We start from the raw sequence: 23,379 nt of genomic DNA, 5'->3' as shown, positions 1-23,379 counted from the left end.
CTACTGTATTCCAACTAAGCGAAAATTATACTAATATTCACTCAAGAACTTGAGGATATAGTATAAATTAAATGATAAAAAAACCAAGTTGCCTAATTTTTGTTGTATTAATGGGAGCAATAACTTACACGACAAGCTGACCATTTTTATTAAATGTAGGACTATTTATTTGATAGTAGGAAAACCCATTTGCTACCCATTTTCGATCCCATGCTTCACCTGAACGCGTTCTTTTTAATTTCCGCGGTGTTTCTGGTTCCATAATTTAAAAAATTTCTCACGACACTAGATTAAATTATTTTTGGTACAATCATATAGAAATAAATACGAAACAAGCATTCACAATCACTAGCTATTTAGATCCGTCATGAATACAATCGGAAATATTTCACTTTCATTTGTTTTAAATTTAATAAAAAACAGTGTCGTATATTTTATTATGGCCATTCTCAGACAGTTCCCCCTTTTTTCAATTAAAGTTTCAATTTTCTTTTCATCAATTAATTGAATTTTAATACGGTTATAACAATTGGAAGTCATTGCATAAATTTTATGTTAAGTCATTAAATTGCACGATGAAGTTTTATACAGTCAAAAAAAAAATATATTTTCAAATCTATTGTCCGTTTCGCGCGTAAATAGTAGTTTCAGTTTTATCCTATAGAATTTAAATACTATTTTAGCGCGCTTACTCATGAGTACCGAAATATGTGGGGTTGAGAGTAAACACAGTGCAGAGTTTTCTAAAACCATTGTCCTTTCACGTGTTGCCGGTGTTCACTTGCTAACAAGTAACTATCAATAGCGCATCTCCTTTGTGTGTCTCTTCTTCTATTGTAATTCAATAATGTGATTTAACAAGTTAAAAAATAGCTAAAAATTAAATAAAAATAATAAATAATAAATAAAAAAAAAATAATAATTCAACTCTGTAGTTATCTACAATTTTTATTAATTATGTCGTCATATTTTAAAAATGGTGCGACATTCGAGAGTTTCCAAGATTTCGAAAAAAAAAAAGAATTTTCGAGCTCGAATCTGGATATATTTTTAATAAAAAAAGGACTGTGTCGCTGGAAAAATTTAATGGCTTTGATAAAAAACTAAAATACTATTCAGTTGAGTACAAATGCGAACGAGGGGGTGAACCACGAGTTACAAAAGGAAGTAATTATGTGTAAGTATTGTGCAAATGGTTATTTTATATCTAATGACAAGTATTACATAAATTGTGTTAAGTGGCTGATTATCCCCGTAAAGTGTACATGTACGAACTTGAATAAATTTTTATTTTTTATTACGCTTATAAATTATAACTGCGTAGTTGATTTTCATGATACTGAAGTTAACAGACGTCCAATAGTGAATGGATTTTTTTAAAACCGATAAATTATACAAAAAAATATATATTTTAAAAAATTGCACCTGAAATTTTTTAAATTTTCTACATGTGCATATTTTTATTTTTTTTTTTTTTTTTCTGTAATTGATATTTTGGAGAAAAAAATCCGAACATTTTGAATTGTCTGCTAATATCAGGATCATTTGATTTTCAACGTACAGCAATATGTAAAAATTACCTACAGGTATTTTATCTCGTTTAAATTATCAAGTAAACTCTGAATTACGAGTTGTTCGCATTAAATATTTTTCATTCATGCTCGGATTACCATCAAAAATTTTTGAATTTACTAAAAATTATAATTTATTTTTTGTCGCTTAGTTTTGGATTAAACGTAAATATGATCTTGAAGGTAGCAGACAATTAGTCATTTTCGGATTTTCTTTTCAACAAATAAATTACAAAAAAACAAAAACTAAAAATATGCACATAAAGAAAATTTAAAAACCTTCAGGTGCAATTTTTCCAAACATTTTTCTTTTTATAATTTATTGTTTAAAAAAAATTCAAAAATTATTAGACGTCAGCTAATTTCAGTATCATTTTAATTGCTTTCTAGGTCCTAAAATATCCCAATAATTAGCATTGCCTATTTTTAAAAATAAAAGGTACATGTACAGATTCGTTGCAAGGCTTATAACCAATAAACGTTATCATTTTCAAAAATATCAATAAATATAAATTATATAATCACAGAATTGTTAAATAAAAATTATTTATTAATTATGGTATTTTATCTCTTGCAGAAGTGACAAGCTTGGATGCGAGGCTCATTATTCAATAAAAGCAATAAATAAATCTACCCTACAGCTTGCTTCATTTGATATAAATCATAATCACCCTAAGGATTACGTGAGTAATTAAAAATAGTATTCTTGACACTAAAAATTCATCAATAATAATAATAATAAAAAATTTTCAGATTCCTGTTCGAATAATCTGTGCGGATGCACTGGGATATGATAAAAGCGGAAAAATGAATTCAATAATAGATAAATATTTCGGTGATATCAAAGATAACGACAAGAAACAAGAAGAAATCGATCGATTGATCAAACACTTGCAAATGATGAAAGAAAATGACCAAAATATAAGCGACGAAAACGACATAAAATTGACTACAGTGAGAGAGAAGATAAAACTGAAGGATTGTAGAATTCTACTAGAAAGAATAAACAAAAAAAAATCGATAAAGAGAAAGAGAGAATTAAGAGACAAAAATGAATTTGGCTTTAAAAAATTTAGGAGCTATATGACGGTAGAGTCCGAAAAGCGCTTGAAAATGATTGTGGATGATGAAACTGAAGACGATGTTGATGACGTCGATAGCGGCGGTGATTCTTTCAGAGTCCTAGAAAAAGAAGATAAATCAATCAAAAATGATGAAGGGCTGAATAATAAAGCGTGCAATTATATAACTCCTGAAAAAAATGATAATGTCTCTACTGAAACGATGGGTGAACAAAATGAAGGCCATGTTTCTGACGTCCAACGCAGCAGTGATTCTTTCAGTAACCTAGAAAAAGAAGATAAATCAACGAAAAAGGATGAAGACCTGAATGATAAAGGGTGCGATTATATAACTCCTGAAAAAAATGATAATGTCTCTACTGAAACGATGAGTGAACAAATTGCAGGTCATGTTTCTGACGTCCAAAGCAGCGGGGATTCTTTCAGTGTCCTAGAAAAAGAAGATAAATCAATTAAAAATGATAAAGGGCTGAATAATAAAGCGTGCAATTATATAACTCCTGAAAAAAACGATAATGTCTCTACTGAAACGATGGGTAAACAAAATGAAGGCCATGTTTCTGACGTCCAACGCAGCAGTGATTCTTTCAGTAACCTAGAAAAAGAAGATAAATCAACGAAAAAGGATGAAGACCTGAATGATAAAGGGTGCGATTATGTAACTCCTGAAAAAAATGAAAATGTCTCTACTGGAACGATGAGTGAACAAATTGCAGGCCATGTTTCTGACGTCCAAAGCAGCGGAGATTCTTTCAGTGCCCTAGAAAAAGAAGATAAATCAATTAAAAATGATAAAGGGCTGAATAATAAAGGGTGCGATTATATAACTCCTGAAAAAAATGATAATGTCTCTACTGAAACGATGAGTGAACAAATTGCAGGCCATGTTTCTGACGTCCAAAGCAGCGGGGATTCTTTCAGTGTCCTACAAAACAATAACGGAATAAGAAAAAAAGATACGCACCTACAGTTACAAAAAAAAAAAAGTACAACAAAAAAACAAAAATTGAAAAAAAAGACGACTGGACGTGCGCAATCTGTAAGCAAAATAAAAAAATGAAAATGCGTGGATGCAAACTCCATAATATATGGTATCATCTACAATGCGGCGATGATAAAAAAGTACTACTCCGTAACCGACGTAATTTATGTATTTGTATTTTAAAACCATAATTAAAGTAAACATGACAATTTAAAATAACTTATCAATAAAGGCGTCTCTTTGTTAATGATAATTGTTAACTGTAACTCAAAATAGCCCCCTCTTAAACCAAACGTGCACGTACATATTAATAAGCCGCGTCTTAATTAATAATCATTTTTAATTGCAACTCGAAATAATACGCGCTTAGAGTTAATGTACATGTACACTTCAATTCTCTGCCTCACAAGTAATCATAATTTTTAATTATGACTGAAAATATCTTGCTCTTGAGGTGAATTGTACATGTACACTTCATTTAGCTGCCTCATAACTGAAAATTTTTAATTAAAACTAAAAATATCTTGCTCTTGACGTGAATTGTACATGTACACATCGATTGGCTGCCTGACAACTAATAATAATTTTTAATATTGACTGAAAATATCTTGCTCTTGAGGTGAATTGTACATACACACTTCATTTAGCTGCCTCATAACTGATAATTTTTAATTATGCCTAAAAATCTCTTGCCCTCGAAGTATACATGTACACATTATTAAGCTGCCTGGTATTTACAATAACCTTCGATGAATCGGGTGTATCTTTTTCATTTTATCCGACATACCAAGTTTTTCAAATTTTTGAGCAAGTCTGCCCTTCACATCGATAAGTGTTAGTGTCTCTTTCTACGTAAGTGTCCACTGTAAATCGAAGTGTTTAATCTTTAATCACTTAAGTGCTTAGTTTTTATTTAAATACATTATAGTCACTTTCTACACACTTGCAAGCGTTTAGAAATTGCCTACAATGTATTTAAATGGCAACTAAACACTTAGGTGTTTTAAATTAAAACACTTCGATTTACAGTGAATTGCTGCAGACACTCCAGATAACATTCGAATTGCAAGCCTCTCACACGAAATTCGTGCAAGATTAAAACTCAATACTGGAGGATGACTATAGTTGAAAATAGTTGCACATGGCATTCTCAAGACTTGCTCAAGTCTCAAAATTGACCGTGTGCCTTGAGCAGATCATGAGTAAGCTATGAGTAAGTAACTACTGTGGGCTACTGGTGTGAGAAACGCGTCAGACACTTTTCAGTCCGCCGAGTTCGAAATATCTTCAATATTCTTGCGTCCGATACCATAAGTAAGACCTACACAAATCGTGACATAGGGCCCTATGAACCGGTTCTCGCACGATTTTGCGAAAGACAAATACAGGAAAAAGACACTAGCAGGTGAGGGTCTTCCTCAATATACTTACTTCAAAATCTTCCTCAAACACGTGTTAGTAGGGTATTCATTACAATTTATACGATAAAAAAATTCCAGGAAATAATAGAAGAGCAATAAAATAGTGAAATGTTCATATCCGGACTGATTCTAGACTATACCTACACGGTAAAAAATTCCCAATGAATTTTACTATGGGTGTATAGTATTAACGGACTATAAGAAAGATAGTACAAAATTTACAAGTGTCCCATAGTAAAAAGTATGCGCAAACTACACGATTGTGGCCTTCAATCCAATACAAAGTACCAGGTAATCAGACAAGTGCTGTCTATTAAATAAATGTGCATGTACGTACTAAATAATAGCAATTTCTTCAATAGCAATTACCAGGTGATTAGACAAGTGCTGTCTATTGAATATGTACATGTTCGATCTAATTCTTAGCAATTTATTCGATAGAAAATTACCAGGTAATTAGACTTGAGCTGTCTATGAATTATATATATAAATATATACATATATACATACATACATATATATATACGACCTAAAAAGCAACAATAAGCTACCTCTCGATTTGTACATATAAATATTATAAAAAAATTACAACACCAAAAATTTAATTATTTTATTGTTTACAATAGATTTGTACATGTACATTTAATTAATAAAAAGCTCTTGTCTGATTACCGGTTGATTTTTTTTTGAATATGTATTCTATATTTACTTCTTACTTGTACATTTATTCAATAGACAGCCCTCGCCTAATTGCCTAGTGATTTTTTATTGAATAAATTGCTATCAATCAGCTCGTCGTGTACAGCTATTCGATAAACAGCTTTTGTCTAATTACCTGATACTATTATTAGAAATGTAGCCTTGAATTAGTTCCAGTATGTACATAGAATTTATAAACAGCTCTTGCCTAATTACCTGGTACTTTTTATTAAATACATTGCTATCAATTAGCTCAGATATTTAGATTCATCTGAAAGACAGCTCTCAACTAATAACGAGGTCATATATTATTGAATTAATTACAATCAATTAGTTCGTACATGTACATTTATGAAGCTCTTAACTAATAACTGGTAATTTTTTATTGATTAAGTTACTATTTATCAGTTCGTACATGGTCATTTTTTTTACAGATAGCACCGATCTCATTGGCTCGTATTTTTTTATTGAATAAATTGCTATCAATTGTCTCGTACATGTACAGCTATTCGATAGACAGTTCTTGTCTAATTACCTGGTACTTTTTATTGAATACATTGCTATCAATTAGTTCAAAGATTTAAATTCATCTGAAAAACAGCTCTCAACTAATAACGAAGCCATATATTATTGAATTAATTACAATCAATTAGTTCGTACATGTGCATTTATTAAGCTCTTGACTTTTAACTGGTAATTTTTTATTGATTAAGTTACTAATTATCAATTCGTACATGTACATTTAATTATATAGACGGCTCTAGTTTAAGTATCCACCATTTTCTATTGATTAATTAGCTATATATTCATTCGAACATGTAAATTTAAATAATAAAAAAAAAAAAGAAAATAATAATTACATATAAATAAAAAAAAATCTGGGCGTTGGATGGCTCTGCAGGCCAGCCCCAAAACTTCCCGCTGTTTTCGACCTCAAAGAGCTCGAAAACATTAGTGTAGATATATTCTCGAGCTCTTCGAGCTCGAAAATGCTATCACATGCGATTGTTTTTTTACGATCTTCTTAAGCTCTAACAAGTTACCTGTTATGCCGAAGTTTGAAAATTTAAGAATCAAAAATCGTTAATGAAGCGGTTTTTAAAATTTAATCCCTGCTCATGTTCAATAAAATAAGTGTATTGAGGTAGAAATCAATGCCAGGGATTCAAATCAAGATTTAAATAAGTTTTGACTCATGTGAGAAACAATCAAATATGAAATATCCGAGAAAAATATTAAAAACTACGTTTTATCGATTTTATTGTTGGTAGTGTAATTTAAACTAAAAACCAAGTTCGATGACATTATGTATCGAAAGTAACCATATAAAGGATGAGTTGGTATGATTTCAGACACATTTCAGTAGGTTATATTATGATTTATCCGGGAAAAATAACATAAAATGTTATTTTTTTAACTTTTCAACGCCGATATCTTTCAAACTAATAAATCGATTTCGACGTTTGAGGTGGCAATCGACGCGTTTTATTGAGTACTAGAGCTGATTAAATTTTGAAGTCGATCGTATAAGTCGTTTCTGAGAAATTAATAAAAAACTAAAAAAAAATTTTTTTTTTTTCGTAATTCGCAAATATTTTTGAGTCTATTTGATCATATGACCTGGAATTTTCAGGAAAGTTGATGGCCAACAAACTCTTTCAATTGCCGCCTTAAACATCCAAATCGATTCATTAGTTCAAAAGTTACAAAGAGTTTACATACATACACACACACACACTCGGACATCATTCCGAAAATAGTCAGAATAGCTTCCTAGGACCTCAAAACGTCGACATCTGATGAAAACTCGATTTTCGAAAATCGGGATGAAAACAATAACTTCCCGAAATTTTCGAAAATCGTCGATTTTCTTAGCGGGAAGTTAAAACAATTAGTAATTATTTTATAAATGTTGTTAGATATAAAGCATGCAATTAAATCGCATATATACATCTGATTTAAACAGCACTAGGGTCTGATTACCTGAGAATCTTTATTGCATAATAAGCTTGAATTCAATTCGTGCATGTACATTCGGCTTAAGAGACGGCCCAACTCTAATTGTCGGATATTTCCTATTAATTAATTAGCAGCTAATAAATTCGAACATGTACATTTGAATTAATAAATGACTCTAGTCTAATTAAATACCATTTTCCATTGACTAAATAGCTATCAAGAAATTCGTACATGTACATTTAATTATATAGACGGCTCTAGTTTAAGTGTCCACCATTTTCTATTGACTAGTTAGCTATCAAATAATTCATGCATATTCATTTGACTTAATAGACGGCTTTTATCTATTTATCTACGATTTTTGTTTTACTACATAGATCCCAATTAATTCGTACATGTACATTTGACTTAAGAAACGGCTCCAGTCTACCATTTTCAATTGACCAAATAGCTATCAATAAGTTCTTACTTGTATATCTTATTTAATTGGCGTTTCTGGTCTCATTACGTAGTAGATTTTTTTAAATTAGTAGCTATTTATCAAATCGTACATGTACATTTATTCGATAGACAGCTCTTGTAACAAATAGCTCTTAACTAATTACTAGGTAATTTGTTATTAAAATAATTGCAATCAATTAGTTCGTACATGTGCATTTATTTGATAAGCAGCTCTTATAGTTGACTAGTTGAATAGTTGTACATGTATGAGGCAATTAGACTAGTACTATCTGTAAAAAAAATGGCCATGTACGAACTGATTAATAGTAATTGAAGCAATGAAAAATTACCAGTTATTAGTTAAGAGCTTAATAAATGTACATGTACGAACTATTTGATTTTAATTATTTCAATAATATATGACCTCGTTACTAGTTGAGAGCTGTCTTTCAGATAAATCTAAATATCTGAACTAATTCATAGCAATGTATTTAATAAAAAGTACCAGGTAATTAGACAAGAGCTGTCTATTAAATAAATGTACATGTACGAACTGAATAATAGCAATTTATTCAATAGCAATTACCAGGTGATTAGACAAGTGTTATCTATTGAATGAATGTGCATGTACGAATTGAACAATAGAAATTACCATCAGGTGATTGGACAGGAGCTGCCTATTAAATAAATGTACATGTACGAACTGAATAATAGCAATTTATTCAATAGTAATTACCGGTTGATTAGACAAGTGCTGTCTATTGAATATATGTGCATGTACGATCTAATTCTTAGCAATTTATCCGATAGAAAATTACCAGGTATAATTAGACTTAAATTGTCTATAAATTATATATATATATATTTATATATATGTACATATATATGTATATATATAAATATGTATATTTATACGAACTAATTGATAGCAATTTATATAATAAAAATTACTCGGTAATTATATAAGAGCTGTATATAAGTTCAATCAACATGTACGTACTAATTGTATACTACTTATTAAATAGAAAGTACTAGGTAATTAGACATGAGATTTTTATTGAATCAAATGTACATGTTCGAATTTATTGTAGGCTTTACATGTGATAAAATAATTAAAATTTTGTTGTATTTTATTTGGGATGTGCAATTGCAGCCATATGTTCGTTTTTGCAGAACTATATTTCGTACCAATCTTATTTTATTTTATCGACATCGATATTAGTTCGTCGTGACGGCGCCACATATTTTCTTCCGAGATCCCAGTGGTTCGCAATCATTCCTTATTTCACTTGCATTTTTTTTTTAGGTAGAAGTTCGCTCACTCTGTTATCAGGGTGGTGGTTCAAGAACTGCTTTTGAGTACAGATGGCTCTCGAGTAAAGAAATCCTGAGTAAAGTTGTCATACTGCCAACAAAACGATTTGATGGTCAAATTTGATTAAATAAATAATAAATATGTTGAGAAGACATTGTTAATGATGTGTTAATAAAAAAACAAATTTTCTCTAAGTAATTAACATAATGACTTAATGGTTACCTTTTTAAATATAAGTAGTCAAGTTAATAAATCTTAAATAGTAAGATAATTATAATTTAACAATTTTGTGGGCGTTAATGTGGAAAATTTAGTTTTAAAATTGATAAATAATGTGAAGGTAAGTAGATAAATTAAATGAATTGCATGATTTTTTTTAAGTATTTGATGGTAGAAACATCAATGAATATAATTTCAATTAATAATAAATTTTGTAGTTATCTTGACAAATGAAAAATAATAAAGTTTTTCAGATGCCATGATGATGAACAATATCATTTTGTTAATTAAAATATAGCTGCTATAATAAAAACAGTGAAATGACATTCTTGGCTAATTTAAACTAACAAAAACATGTTTAAGGTTAATGCGATTAATTATGCAAATTATATATCCTCTATTTCTATGCAAAAATTTATATTTAAAAAATGACAATACAAGTGAATGTGGATGTAGCTAATGATACGGAATTTATTTATTTTGAGATGAATGAATAAAATGTAAGTATAGTAATATTAAAAAATGCATCTTTAAATAAATGTATGACTTGTAAAATCATTGTTTCCAATTCCATTATTTTCATTAATTGATTTGTTGGAAATTTAGAAGATTTTGGAAGTCTGCAATAGTTACACTTATCCATACATAAAATACTTTAATAGAAAAATTCATTTCAAATAGTTCTCATTTTAATGGTTAGTTTGACTGCTAATTATTGTTAAGTTAAAAATTCAATTTTACTGGAATGTATGTTCGGAATATGAGATGGTAAATTGGATGCGAATATTTAAAGGAGAAATTTGTCGTAAATTTGATTTTGTTTTGTATTACGTATATTTCATTTTTCATCTAGCCACATTTGAAATTAAAATCGTGTGTAGGTGTAGAGAATACTTTAAAAATACATTATATTTTGTCTGGGATAAAATGATAGAGTAAAAGTTATTGAAATTTTTTTTCTTCTAACCAAATAAACTTACTGTATAATAATCTATATCGAAACATAAAAATTGTTAATTCAGTAGCAGCCTAAAAGTAGGCTGGAAAACTTGAGTTGATTCGAATCGAAACGAAAAGACAAGTTTACCCTGTTACTGTAGAATTGCTTGGCAAAAGTTATTTTCTGAGTTGGGGTATAGAAATGTTCTCGGCGCAAATTAAAGATTTTCACAAATTGTTTGAAATGAAAACCGTTTGAAAGTATATATCTGTATTGGAATGCAATGTCCATGATACGGTGAATTTGGTTTTATGAAGTGAGAATTTTATGATTAATGATATATATCGATTAGCAATAGCTGCGAATTCTAAAAAAGCTAGTGAAATATCTAGAAATCCTGATTAAAGTTAAATAAGAAAACAAAACCGCATATGTAGTCCATTGATTCAAAATTATCTGCTAAAAGTTTACTCCTTAGCACGATTTCTTCGTAATGAAAATAGTTTCAAGGTATATAATAATCTTATTAAATATCAATATTTTTAAAAATTCTACAATGTTTTTGTGCAGTGAAAATTAAATGTATTAATGAAAAATAATAACTGTAAATGCGTTAATAGAATATCAATAGACTATAAATCCTCATTCAGGCTGAAACAAACCAAAGTCCGTTCTAACACTTTCAAATTAGTTGTAAACAATTTGTACACCAATTAGCATTCAAAAATGATCAACGACAGAAATAAAGTTTTGCAGAGATTGTCCGTCATGCAAATCCTGTAAAACTATATAATTTATTTATTATATTTATATATGTATCAAAATAATAGGATTTCTCAGTCATTCAAGTTGACCATTCCGTGGTTATTAATGTATATTGAAAAATAACAACGGAAAATTTATAAACAACACATATATTGAACTGAAATTTACAAATGATGGAACCCGCAGATACTCTAACAAAAAACTATCAAATTGACGTCAGTAGTCTAACAATTTTTTTGGCGGTCAAAAATATAATTTGTTGGAGTTTTATATTTGCACAGTTTGTTCGTGGTAGGAATCGTCTATAAATGCATACTTTTTATTCCAAACATGAACATTTTTCAAAATATCAGGATTTCTTGTTCATTCCAGCGAAAAATTTCATGTTTATTGATCTCTATCGACAAATAACAACAGCAAATTGACGAACAACACACGTATTGACGTAAATTTCACAATTTAATAGAATCCGAACAGATTCCAAGAAAAAATTACCAAATTGACTTCAGTAATCTACCAGTTTATTTGGCAGTCAAAAACGAAATTTATTGGAGTTTTAAATTTGCACAGTTTGTTCGTGGTAGGAATCGTCTATAAATGCATACTTTTTATTCCAAACATGAACATTTTTCAAAATATCAGGATTTCTTGTTCATTCCAGCGAAAAATTTTATGTTTATTGATCTCTGTCGAAAAATAACAACAGCAAATTGACGAACAACACACGTATTGACATAAATTTCACAATTTAATAGAATCCGAACAGATTCCGAAAAAAAACTACCAAATTGACATCAGTAATCTACTAGTTTATTTGGCGGTCAAAAACGAAATATGTTGGAGTTTTATATTTGCACGGTTTGTCCGTGGTAGGAATCGTCTATAAATGCATACTATTTATTCCAAACATGAACATTTTCCAAAATATCAGGATTTTTTGTTCATTCCAGCGAAAAATTTCATATTTATTGATCTCTATCGCGGGACGTTAAAAAAATTGGTAACTGCTATCGAAAGCATTGGTAGCGGCTACGGATTGTTTCGGTCACTGTTACCGGAATAATGCGTAGCTGCTACCGATTATTTTTTTCTGTGCATTAGTGCAAAGAATATTATAATTTATGAGCTTATACTCTGGTTTCTTGGGTGCTATGCGATATGTTTATCATCATATTTCATGAGCATTATAAACTGTTACTTTATCACCATAGTTAATGTTTTTTTATTTTCAACTAATTTTTGCACACCTCAATCGTTATGAACAGTCACGTACCTCTAATCCCGATGATTATCACTGTTCTTATCATTACGATAGCACTTACAGTTCTTATTGGAGCTTAATGAAATTTTCTACAATTATTCTATAAGCGATTATCTTGATCAGATTCGAAGATGGGCTGAATCGATTGATTAGTTTTGAAATTATGGTTGTTTGAAAAAATCAATTGTTATTCACTATTTAAGTTCATATAACATTAAAACTAAAACTGATAAACGATTCCAGTAAAAATTATCTTAAAGCTTGTTTTGATATGCTTCAATTTATGACCTTTAGCTTTATGTTTTGACCATTTCTTTCAATAATTTAATAGCCTTGAAAATTCTAATGAAATCAAAAAATGTTGAAAATATGGTTTTCATTTCACATAACTTATACATGTCCCATTATAATTTAGTTTCGTCAGTTGTATTTTATTGTGCATAAAATAACCTGTAAATTTCACAACTATTATGTATTTAAAAAGTATTTATTTTATTACTTTTAATGGTTCGTACGTACCTGTACGTCTGATAATTATATCTGATATTGTCATCGTAATAGTAATTACAATTATAATCTCATACTAATTAAATTTTCTATACTTTGCTTATGTGAAAGTTAGTTTGGTACATTACCTATATAATGTTTAGTCAAATCAACTATCTGAAGTTGTCTATAAAAAATTAGTCGTTCTCTTTTTTTACTCTCACTCTTCGAAAACGAGCCTAATTTTATATCATTACTATACACTAATGTATATCACAAGATATATATGCATGTATGAAATTTTTTGAACATTTTTTAAATAATGGGGATTTAAGTTTGATTGATAGTTGACAAAATAAAAATTCAATATCAAAATAAAAATATTTTATAAATTTTTTTCTATTATAGATTCTCCTTATACTAAATTGGCCCGTGTCAGCCAAGTACAATCTATCATCACTAAGTGATTGATAATTTGGGAGGAAAAAAAAAAAAAAAAAAAAAAAAAAAATGAGAATTTAATAAGATAAACTTATCCTGTAACCGTCATACACGACCTGAAATATTTCCACAAAATAAAACAATACTCTAATGAATACTTCAATTAATTCGAGAAATTCATTGATATTGAAAAATGTAAACAAATATCTTGATTTTACCAGGACCCAAAATACATTTTCCCTTTTAAATATACTCTTGCCAAAAATTGAAGAAACCAAAAAATTCTTAAAATTTTTTAATCATTTTTGCAAAGCTGTAACTCCGTGAAAAATGATCGTATTAAAATTGAAAAAAATAACATTTTGTAGCTTAAAATCTCTTATTTTGGTGCATTTTTATAAATAATTTTTTAGAGCTATAGCTATTGCGCAAACATAAGAAATATCGCGAAACAAAAGTTTTTAAAATTTTATTTTCCAAAGAGTCTATGGGCCGTGGAAAAATATTTCCAGATAAAACAATGCATGAGCCAGTTAGCGAATTTATTTTGCTGCAATCTGTATTTTTTTAGAGATTCGTACAACAACTTGTCGCTAAGACATCAGCCGTCAAACGAAAAATGATCCTTTTTGTTTTGACAGTCAATATTTCAGGTACTAATGATCGCACAGTAAATTGAAGATCGGCGTTAAAAACTAGAATAAATTTCTTACAAGAGCCTTTCATCATTTTTTAAAAAAAAATTTTTTTATTTATTTTTAACACTCATTAGAAGTAAATACAAAAAAAAAATACCTTTTTTTGAGTTTTTCCGTAAATCAAACGTTATTTTGTAAATATCAATGAAAAGACTAATGTTTCTAATTTCTTTTTTTAGCTTGATGTACCCCCAATAACCCTGTAAATTTTTCAATTGTTGTATCGAACCGTTTTTTTCGGGGTGATTAAATAAAGTTTTGCAAAAGAATTGAAGGAACGAGTTTTGTTTCTTAAAAAAAGTAATCATCATCAAAATAAAAAAATTATTTGTTTTGGACTTTTCTTATATTTTTACGTCGGTTACTCAGTAAATGTGAAGAAAAGAGAAAAAAAAATCTGTGTACCGGTAAACCCTGCAGACCAGCCCCAAAACTTCCCACTGTTTTTGAGCTCCTTGAGCTCGAAAACATAATTACTTGAAAATTTTTCGGCTCTTTGAACTCAAAAAACTATTAGACCGTCAAAAACATGCATTTCTCGCGTGGCTCTGATGAAAACTTTATTTTTGAAAATTGGACCGAAACCAATAATTTTCTTTTTTTTTTAATTATCAATTTTCATAGCGGTAAGTTAAAAAACAACGATTAAATCTTATTTTTTTAAATCAATTTCGTACCTTAGAAAAAAAACTCATATCAATATTTATTTTAAACTAAAAATTGAAATTTTAAAGAAAATTTCAATCTCGGACAACTCTCAAAAACCGACCAAAATTACACAACTGTATGACCTATTTTTTTGTAGGTTTATTTTCAATTTACATTTGAAAGAACAAAATTTTCTGAATAAAAATACACTTATTCATCTTGAAAAAAAAAAAAGAAAAAAATCGATGAACCGTTAACCGTACAAACCAACTTAAAAATTTCATACGGTTTTGGAGCTCGAAAAGATGTTTTTGAATACATATTAAAAAAAAAAAAAAAAATTCAATACCCGTTTTAAATTAAACAGTACACTTGGTGTTGAACTCGTTTAAGAAGTAAAGAAAAAATATCTTTGAATAATTAAAGAAACAAAAATTAAAATTAAAAGAATTAAAAATATTATTAGCTTAAATTATTATTTACCGTAAGATAAAAATTTGAAATTTAATCAAATTTAAGAAGTTAACAAAACATTTGAGTGAAACATGTACGAAAATTCGATTAAAATATTACAATATTTGTAAATATTTACTTAAAATTTAAAATAAAAATGGTTGATAAAATAAATGATGTATCATTTTTTTTTATTTTAATAAACAATCGTTTTTTTATGGATTTCATAATTTTTTACATTTTTTAATAAATATGAAAATTTTAATTGCCCCATTGGTGTTTACAAAATTTTCAAAAGCCATTAAAGTAATCTAAGAGGTAAAACTACAATTAATAAATTGATATATGTATATTGCTTAAAACATTATTTCCAATAATTTTGCTCGTTGCATTAAATATCACGTTATAACTATCACCAAATTGTTTATTTTTGAGAAATGCATAATATTAGTCACAAACTTAATGTATATATTAAAGTAAAATATATTTACGACTGTATAAATAATACAATTATTTAGTTATAATTTATATATACATATATATATGTACATATTTTACGATTTAAAGAAATTTATATGTCAATAAAGATTTCATTTTTTATTCCAAAGACGTTAAAATACATAATTTATCGATAATGTTATTTTTTACCAACATTGAAGTTATTTACTTTGATTATAATTTCCACTATAAATACTACTACATTAAGTATCAATTGATACTTCTTTTGAATAAATTTGAAAAAAAAAATAATAATAATACTATTATTAGTTATTTAAACAGTTATGTTCACTTTTATGGCATATAAACAATTTATATATATAATGTTTTATTTATTAGGATAACTACAAAATGTATGTATCAATTAAAATTACTCGTCAATACAACTACAACAAAAAATTAACTCGTAACAAATTTCTCATCAACTGACTTTGACATTATTTATTTATAATACATTTTTTATTGTATTAGTTTAGAAGTTATTTGTCATTTTTTTAATAAAAAACTTTTCACTTTAACAACTACAAAATAATTATGTTATTTCATTATTTAATATTATTGAAATTACCCACTTAAATTATATTATAAATGAATAGCAATTGAATTGGCAGTATGACAACTTTACTCAGGATTTCTTTACTCAGAGCCATCTGTACTCAAAAGCAGTTCTTGAACCACCAGTTTTGTTTTAAAACTGTACTCAATTCTCTCTTTATTCAAGGACGACTTTACTCAATGACAACTGTACTCAATGACTCAGCCAATAAGAGAGCAGGCGTCGGTAAGAAAGAAGTATGTAGGTCGGTCATTATCATGTGGCGCTGAGTGAAGATTCTAAAATTATCTCAGTATTTAATTAAGATAATGAGATATAATTCAAATATTATATAAAAAATAATTTATAAACAACGTTTATACAATAAAAATATGAAATGTACGGATGTTTTAATAGTTATATAATCATTATAATATTATAATTATGAATTTAAGTATATTTATGTTTTAATTGAAAAAATTTGTTTAAAAAACGTAAAATGTTTATACATTAAATTTTGAAATTTATAGGCAAGGTGTTTTAATAGCTAATTTAATAATTAAAAATAAAACTGCAAGAAATTAATGGATGTTTAAATTTATTATAAATAAAAATAAATATAAAATGAAATATTAAGGATCCTGCAAAATGAGGTTGAGATGTTCGATGTTGCCAAGATTTGGTAGTTCACCTGTTCACCTGCAAAAAAAAAAAGTAATAATTTCTATTAAAAATCTGGAAAGGTTCGAATATCTATAATTTTCAAACTGTCTATACGGAAAAAAAATTATGGGAATCATTCCTATAATAGTATGGGAACGATTCCCATAATGATATAGGAACCACTTCTATAATATTATGGGAATCGTTCTCATACTATTATGGAAACCATTCCTATAGTTAATGGGAATGGATCCTATAATTATCCTATAAGGAACTGCTCCCATAATTTATGGTCGTAATTCCTATGATGGTATAGGAAAAAAATTCAGAAAATAATGGGAACTGTTTCCATAATTTTCTTTCCGTGTACCAACTTTCATTTATATAATGTTAAGGTAGTTCACTCGCGACATTCGTAGTCAATAGTATAACATAATCGCAACTACAAAAAGTTAGAGATATTCAATGCCTGAATATTATTTTTTTTTGTGAGAGACTGTATCCAATTCATTTAAGTTTTAAATATACAGATGCACACTAATACAATCACACTGATGAGTATAATAAATGTGGCAATGCTGCAAACATTAATATTGAATAGTCTATAGATTAAACGAATAGGTATTAATCTTTATATCGTGTGAGTTTAATATAAATATAGTTTGTTATTATTGACAATTACAAAATTTGGATAGAATTAATTTTTGTGCATATTTCCATAATTTTTTTTTAAACTTACAAGAAAATTGCAGTTAAAAAGATAAAAATTATTCGATGTGTGCTACTACTTTCATTATCATAATTTTTAAAAATTCTAAAACTGTTAGAAAAGCTCGGCTGACCAATTTTAAAACACAGTAACTGACAAAAATATAATTTTTGAAATATATATAGAATTATGTTCACAAAACTTCATTGGAACTAAAAATACTAAAAAATCGATTTTGAAAAATTTGTCACTTACTGTGTTTTGGAATTGGACAGCCGAGTTATCATTAATATAAGTTAATAACAAAAAATAATTTTTTTGTTTGTTCCAAAAATTTTTTGACCTTCAATCTTTTCATGCTCAAAAATTAACTTAACTAAGTGACATTTGAATTTCCGCGGGTTAAGTATGACAACTGCAACGTTGCCGAGTTGTGATTGCTGTACCTCACCACACGTCAAGTATTTTAAAATTATTTATATTTTAAAAATCAATATTTTTTAAATAAATCGGTCAAGAAATTCAGACTTTTTTTCAAAAAATTTCTAATTTTTTCATTTAACAGTGGATAAGTTTTTAAAAAAAATGATAAGAACCGTTTCCAAGATATTCAGGAAACTACATGTTTTTCTTATACTTGGTAGATCTCCAGCATGTTAACTATGCACTTTTTGATTGTTAATTTCTCGTCTTACAATCATTGAAAAAATTTCGTTCTTTTTTTTTTTTTTCATTTACTATTAGACATTTTTATTAATTTCATGTTTTAATTTCATCGCATTCCGAAGAAAAGTCGTTTTACGAGTGGATTACCTTAATTAAATTAACAAAAACATAGTTTAAGACTCACGTTGATTATTATTTAAAATTAAAAATATAGAATCATGAAGATCCCGATTCACTGCAGCGTGTAGAAATTCTTGTAACGTATACCTGTATACAAAACATTTTTAGTTTAATTTCTAAGATACACAACTTAAAAAACTTAAATATGTTAAAGTAAATTATCATTTTTAGTTAATATTAATTTTATTTCATTAATTGGCTGAGTTGTTTTACCTTCCAGATCTCAAAGATGTTTGAAGATGCTGAATGCGGATATCATGATGACGCTGAATTGATCGACGTTGACGATTAATATCAATTCCGGCATCTAACCGTCCCCACTGGATTTCCATATATCTAATAATATTTTGTAATTGTGCTATAAAAAAATAAAAACAAATTAATTATATATAATTCATGACCAAATTATAGTTTGAGGAGCTATAATTTAGAGGGGTACTTTTCTTCTTGTACCTATATCAATTTCCCGCTGAAAATATGGTAAATTTTCTAACATTCGGAAAGATATTCTTTTCTATTACAACTACATTGTTTTTTTTCTAAATTAATGCTTTAATTTTTTTTTTTAACTCATAATAAAATTTTAATGCGATTATAATAGTTTGAAATCATTGGATAGATTTAAAAAAATGAAATTCCAGTAGTTTTTAATCACGATGGATGTTTTTTATTGCCGATATCTTTTGAACAAATCAATTGATTATAGTGTTTAAAGAGGCAGCTGGGGGAGTTTTCCAACCTCTTACACTACAAAAATTTTAGAATTAATCAGTGAAACGATTTTGATTGTATTAAAAAAAAAAACACACGCACACACTTCATTAAAATTTTTCCGACAATAGTTTCTTTTGCAAAAAAGGACCCGATTTCAATCGTTGAGGCCACATTTAACGCGGTTTATAGAGTTTCAGAGCTGATTAGATTTTTGGATCAATTTATAGAATAAATTAAAAGTTATCGAAAAAAAAGAAGAAATATTATAAAAATTTTATTTTCAAGATAGTTCGAAACGTACTGTACCGTTCAAGCTGCGTTTTTAAAAATAGATTGTGGGAATTAATGTCATATTAAAAAATAATAAAATATTTACATACGATAACATATGCTCAGACATTGTTAGTGAAATTAGTTAGAATAGCTTTTTAGGACGTCAAGACTTATTCAAAATTCGAAAATCGAACTGAAACCTTTCTTTTTTCAAAAATTTTCAATTTTCTTAGCGGGAAATTGAAATATATTTTGCTAACTAGCTGTTCTATTGTCAATAATATATAGGTGTGTTGAGTTTAAGTATATTATTGAAAAAGTTTTATCAATAAAACCAAACCATATTTTAAATTAGTATTTTTTTTTACTTACCTAAGAATGTAAATAATGATGGATATTCTCCATTTAATCTCGATATAAGATGCCGATTAAAAGCTTCTGCGAAATTGTTGGTCCGCCAAGGTGAATTCCACACTGAGACAATGTTTGCCTAAGGTAACCATTGTCGAATTAAATAATAAATAAACATTATAACGTTTTCATGTTGTCCTTCAATTTGCTCGGCTGTCTCAGCGATAAGCTCAATAGCTGTTTGAAAGAGTTCAGGTGGAATTAAAGGCAATGCCCAAGCCTCTTTGAGTGTTTGATCATTGTCGCGAGGAAGTCGTAAAGAATTCCATTTGCGTGTCATAGCCTGAATAAGAGGAAAGATTAACTTATATAAAAACCTCTAGTGTTAAATTTTTTTTTACCATATAAATTAAATAATCTATTTACTCTTATGCAGTGGAACCAGCATCCTCTGATTTGCACTAAGGGAAAAGAATTTCTTATAGAGGAAATAATGGCAGCTTTATAATCAGTAACAACACAGCGCAAGTGATTTTGAATTCCTTCCGCACTTTCAATAATAAATTCCCAAACAGCAGTATACATAGCCGCAGTTCGAGAGCTACATAGAACAAATAAAACTGGGATTCCCTGTAAAATCGAAACAGCGAATTAATTATAATCATAATAAATTACAATAAACGTAAAATGAATAAATCTCTTACAACATCCATAGTTTTCATAAATATTAATAACAATTGAGCTGCTCGTGGTGTTCTTGGTACTGTCTGTAAATAAACATAAAATTTATTTATTTTATTTTTTATAAGTTCGCATCTTAATTAAAAACTGTCATGCACAGGAAAAAAAAAAAAAAAAAACAAAAGAGTTCTGAAACTTCGCAAAAATTATCGTTTTTTTATTTTATTTAATTTTTTTTTTTCACTGATTAATTCTAAAATTTTTGTAGTGTAAGAGGTTGGAAAACTCCCCCAGCTGCCTCTTTAAACACTATAATCAATTGATTTGTTCAAAAGATATCGGCAATAAAAAACATCCATCGTGATTAAAAACTACTGGAATTTCATTTTTTTAAATCTATCCAATGATTTCAAACTATTATAATCGCATTAAAATTTTATTATGAGTTAAAAAAAAAAAATTAAAGCATTAATTTAGAAAAAAAACAATGTAGTTGTAATAGAAAAGAATATCTTTCCGAATGTTAGAAAATTTACCATATTTTCAGCGGGAAATTGATATAAGTACAAGAAGAAAAGTACCCCTCTAAATTATAGCTCCTCAAACTATAATTTGGTCATGAATTATATATAATTAATTTGTTTTTATTTTTTTATAGCACAATTACAAAATATTATTAGAGATATGGAAATCCAGTGGGGACGGTTAGATGCCGGAATTGATATCAATCGTCAACGTCGATCAATTCAGCGTCATCATGATATCCGCATTCAGCATCTTCAAACATCTTTGAGATCTGGAAGGTAAAACAACTCAGCCAATTAATGAAATAAAATTAATATTAACTAAAAATGATAATTTACTTTAACATATTTAAGTTTTTTAAGTTGTGTATCTTAGAAATTAAACTAAAAATGTTTTGTATACAGGTATACGTTACAAGAATTTCTACACGCTGCAGTGAATCGGGATCTTCATGATTCTATATTTTTAATTTTAAATAATAATCAACGTGAGTCTTAAACTATGTTTTTGTTAATTTAATTAAGGTAATCCACTCGTAAAACGACTTTTCTTCGGAATGCGATGAAATTAAAACATGAAATTAATAAAAATGTCTAATAGTAAATGAAAAAAAAAAAAAAGAACGAAATTTTTTCAATGATTGTAAGACGAGAAATTAACAATCAAAAAGTGCATAGTTAACATGCTGGAGATCTACCAAGTATAAGAAAAACATGTAGTTTCCTGAATATCTTGGAAACGGTTCTTATCATTTTTTTTAAAAACTTATCCACTGTTAAATGAAAAAATTAGAAATTTTTTGAAAAAAAGTCTGAATTTCTTGACCGATTTATTTAAAAAATATTGATTTTTAAAATATAAATAATTTTAAAATACTTGACGTGTGGTGAGGTACAGCAATCACAACTCGGCAACGTTGCAGTTGTCATACTTAACCCGCGGAAATTCAAATGTCACTTAGTTAAGTTAATTTTTGAGCATGAAAAGATTGAAGGTCAAAAAATTTTTGGAACAAACAAAAAAATTATTTTTTGTTATTAACTTATATTAATGATAACTCGGCTGTCCAATTCCAAAACACAGTAAGTGACAAATTTTTCAAAATCGATTTTTTAGTATTTTTAGTTCCAATGAAGTTTTGTGAACATAATTCTATATATATTTCAAAAATTATATTTTTGTCAGTTACTGTGTTTTAAAATTGGTCAGCCGAGCTTTTCTAACAGTTTTAGAATTTTTAAAAATTATGATAATGAAAGTAGTAGCACACATCGAATAATTTTTATCTTTTTAACTGCAATTTTCTTGTAAGTTTAAAAAAAAATTATGGAAATATGCACAAAAATTAATTCTATCCAAATTTTGTAATTGTCAATAATAACAAACTATATTTATATTAAACTCACACGATATAAAGATTAATACCTATTCGTTTAATCTATAGACTATTCAATATTAATGTTTGCAGCATTGCCACATTTATTATACTCATCAGTGTGATTGTATTAGTGTGCATCTGTATATTTAAAACTTAAATGAATTGGATACAGTCTCTCACAAAAAAAAATAATATTCAGGCATTGAATATCTCTAACTTTTTGTAGTTGCGATTATGTTATACTATTGACTACGAATGTCGCGAGTGAACTACCTTAACATTATATAAATGAAAGTTGGTACACGGAAAGAAAATTATGGAAACAGTTCCCATTATTTTCTGAATTTTTTTCCTATACCATCATAGGAATTACGACCATAAATTATGGGAGCAGTTCCTTATAGGATAATTATAGGATCCATTCCCATTAACTATAGGAATGGTTTCCATAATAGTATGAGAACGATTCCCATAATATTATAGAAGTGGTTCCTATATCATTATGGGAATCGTTCCCATACTATTATAGGAATGATTCCCATAATTTTTTTTCCGTATAGACAGTTTGAAAATTATAGATATTCGAACCTTTCCAGATTTTTAATAGAAATTATTACTTTTTTTTTTTGCAGGTGAACAGGTGAACTACCAAATCTTGGCAACATCGAACATCTCAACCTCATTTTGCAGGATCCTTAATATTTCATTTTATATTTATTTTTATTTATAATAAATTTAAACATCCATTAATTTCTTGCAGTTTTATTTTTAATTATTAAATTAGCTATTAAAACACCTTGCCTATAAATTTCAAAATTTAATGTA

At 27.9% G+C, this 23,379-nt stretch overlaps 1 protein-coding gene and 2 long non-coding RNA genes across 4 annotated transcripts; 1 reads left to right on the top strand and 2 right to left on the bottom strand.

The window, feature by feature from the left end:
• The first annotated feature begins 9,399 nt into the window (after positions 1-9,399).
• Positions 9,400-14,876, top strand: LOC103572216 (uncharacterized). 2 transcript variants are annotated; one of them, XR_008403550.1, is made up of 4 exons: positions 9,400-9,810; positions 9,936-10,189; positions 13,550-13,777; positions 14,460-14,876. It is a non-coding gene; the product is annotated as an uncharacterized LOC103572216 (long non-coding RNA). The 2 variants fall into 2 exon arrangements; XR_008403549.1 differs by having other exon boundaries at positions 9,412-9,810; positions 13,550-14,876.
• A 2,181-nt stretch (positions 14,877-17,057) lies between these two features.
• LOC128667597 (uncharacterized) lies at positions 17,058-18,918 on the bottom strand. Its single transcript, XR_008403537.1, has 3 exons — positions 18,846-18,918; positions 18,637-18,719; positions 17,058-17,113 (listed from the first exon to the last, which is right to left on the bottom strand). It is a non-coding gene; the product is annotated as an uncharacterized LOC128667597 (long non-coding RNA).
• Positions 18,919-18,929: 11 nt separating this feature from the next.
• LOC128667596 (uncharacterized) lies at positions 18,930-21,321 on the bottom strand. Its single transcript, XM_053738400.1, has 5 exons — positions 21,188-21,321; positions 20,675-20,737; positions 20,397-20,600; positions 19,992-20,313; positions 18,930-18,990 (listed from the first exon to the last, which is right to left on the bottom strand). The coding sequence occupies exons 1-4, from the start codon at positions 21,188-21,190 to the stop codon at positions 20,110-20,112; spliced, it is 474 nt and encodes a 157-aa protein (XP_053594375.1). The 5' UTR covers positions 21,191-21,321; the 3' UTR covers positions 18,930-18,990; positions 19,992-20,109.
• Between the last annotated feature and the right edge of the window lie 2,058 nt (positions 21,322-23,379).

Source organism: Microplitis demolitor, chromosome 4 (genome assembly GCF_026212275.2).
Source record: "Microplitis demolitor isolate Queensland-Clemson2020A chromosome 4, iyMicDemo2.1a, whole genome shotgun sequence".
NCBI lineage: Eukaryota > Metazoa > Arthropoda > Insecta > Hymenoptera > Braconidae > Microplitis > Microplitis demolitor.
Note: the sequence above shows the minus strand (reverse complement) of the source record. Positions and strands in the feature narration are given on the sequence as shown.

Excerpts from the sequence above, each read along its gene's own strand:
- LOC128667596 (XM_053738400.1), bottom strand. Across the intron at positions 20,601-20,674 it reads TTATGAAAACTATGGATGTT|GGAATCCCAGTTTTATTTGT; the intron begins GTAAGAGATTTA and ends TCGATTTTACAG. Across the intron at positions 20,314-20,396 it reads GCTGGTTCCACTGCATAAGA|GCTATGACACGCAAATGGAA; the intron begins GTAAATAGATTA and ends CCTCTTATTCAG.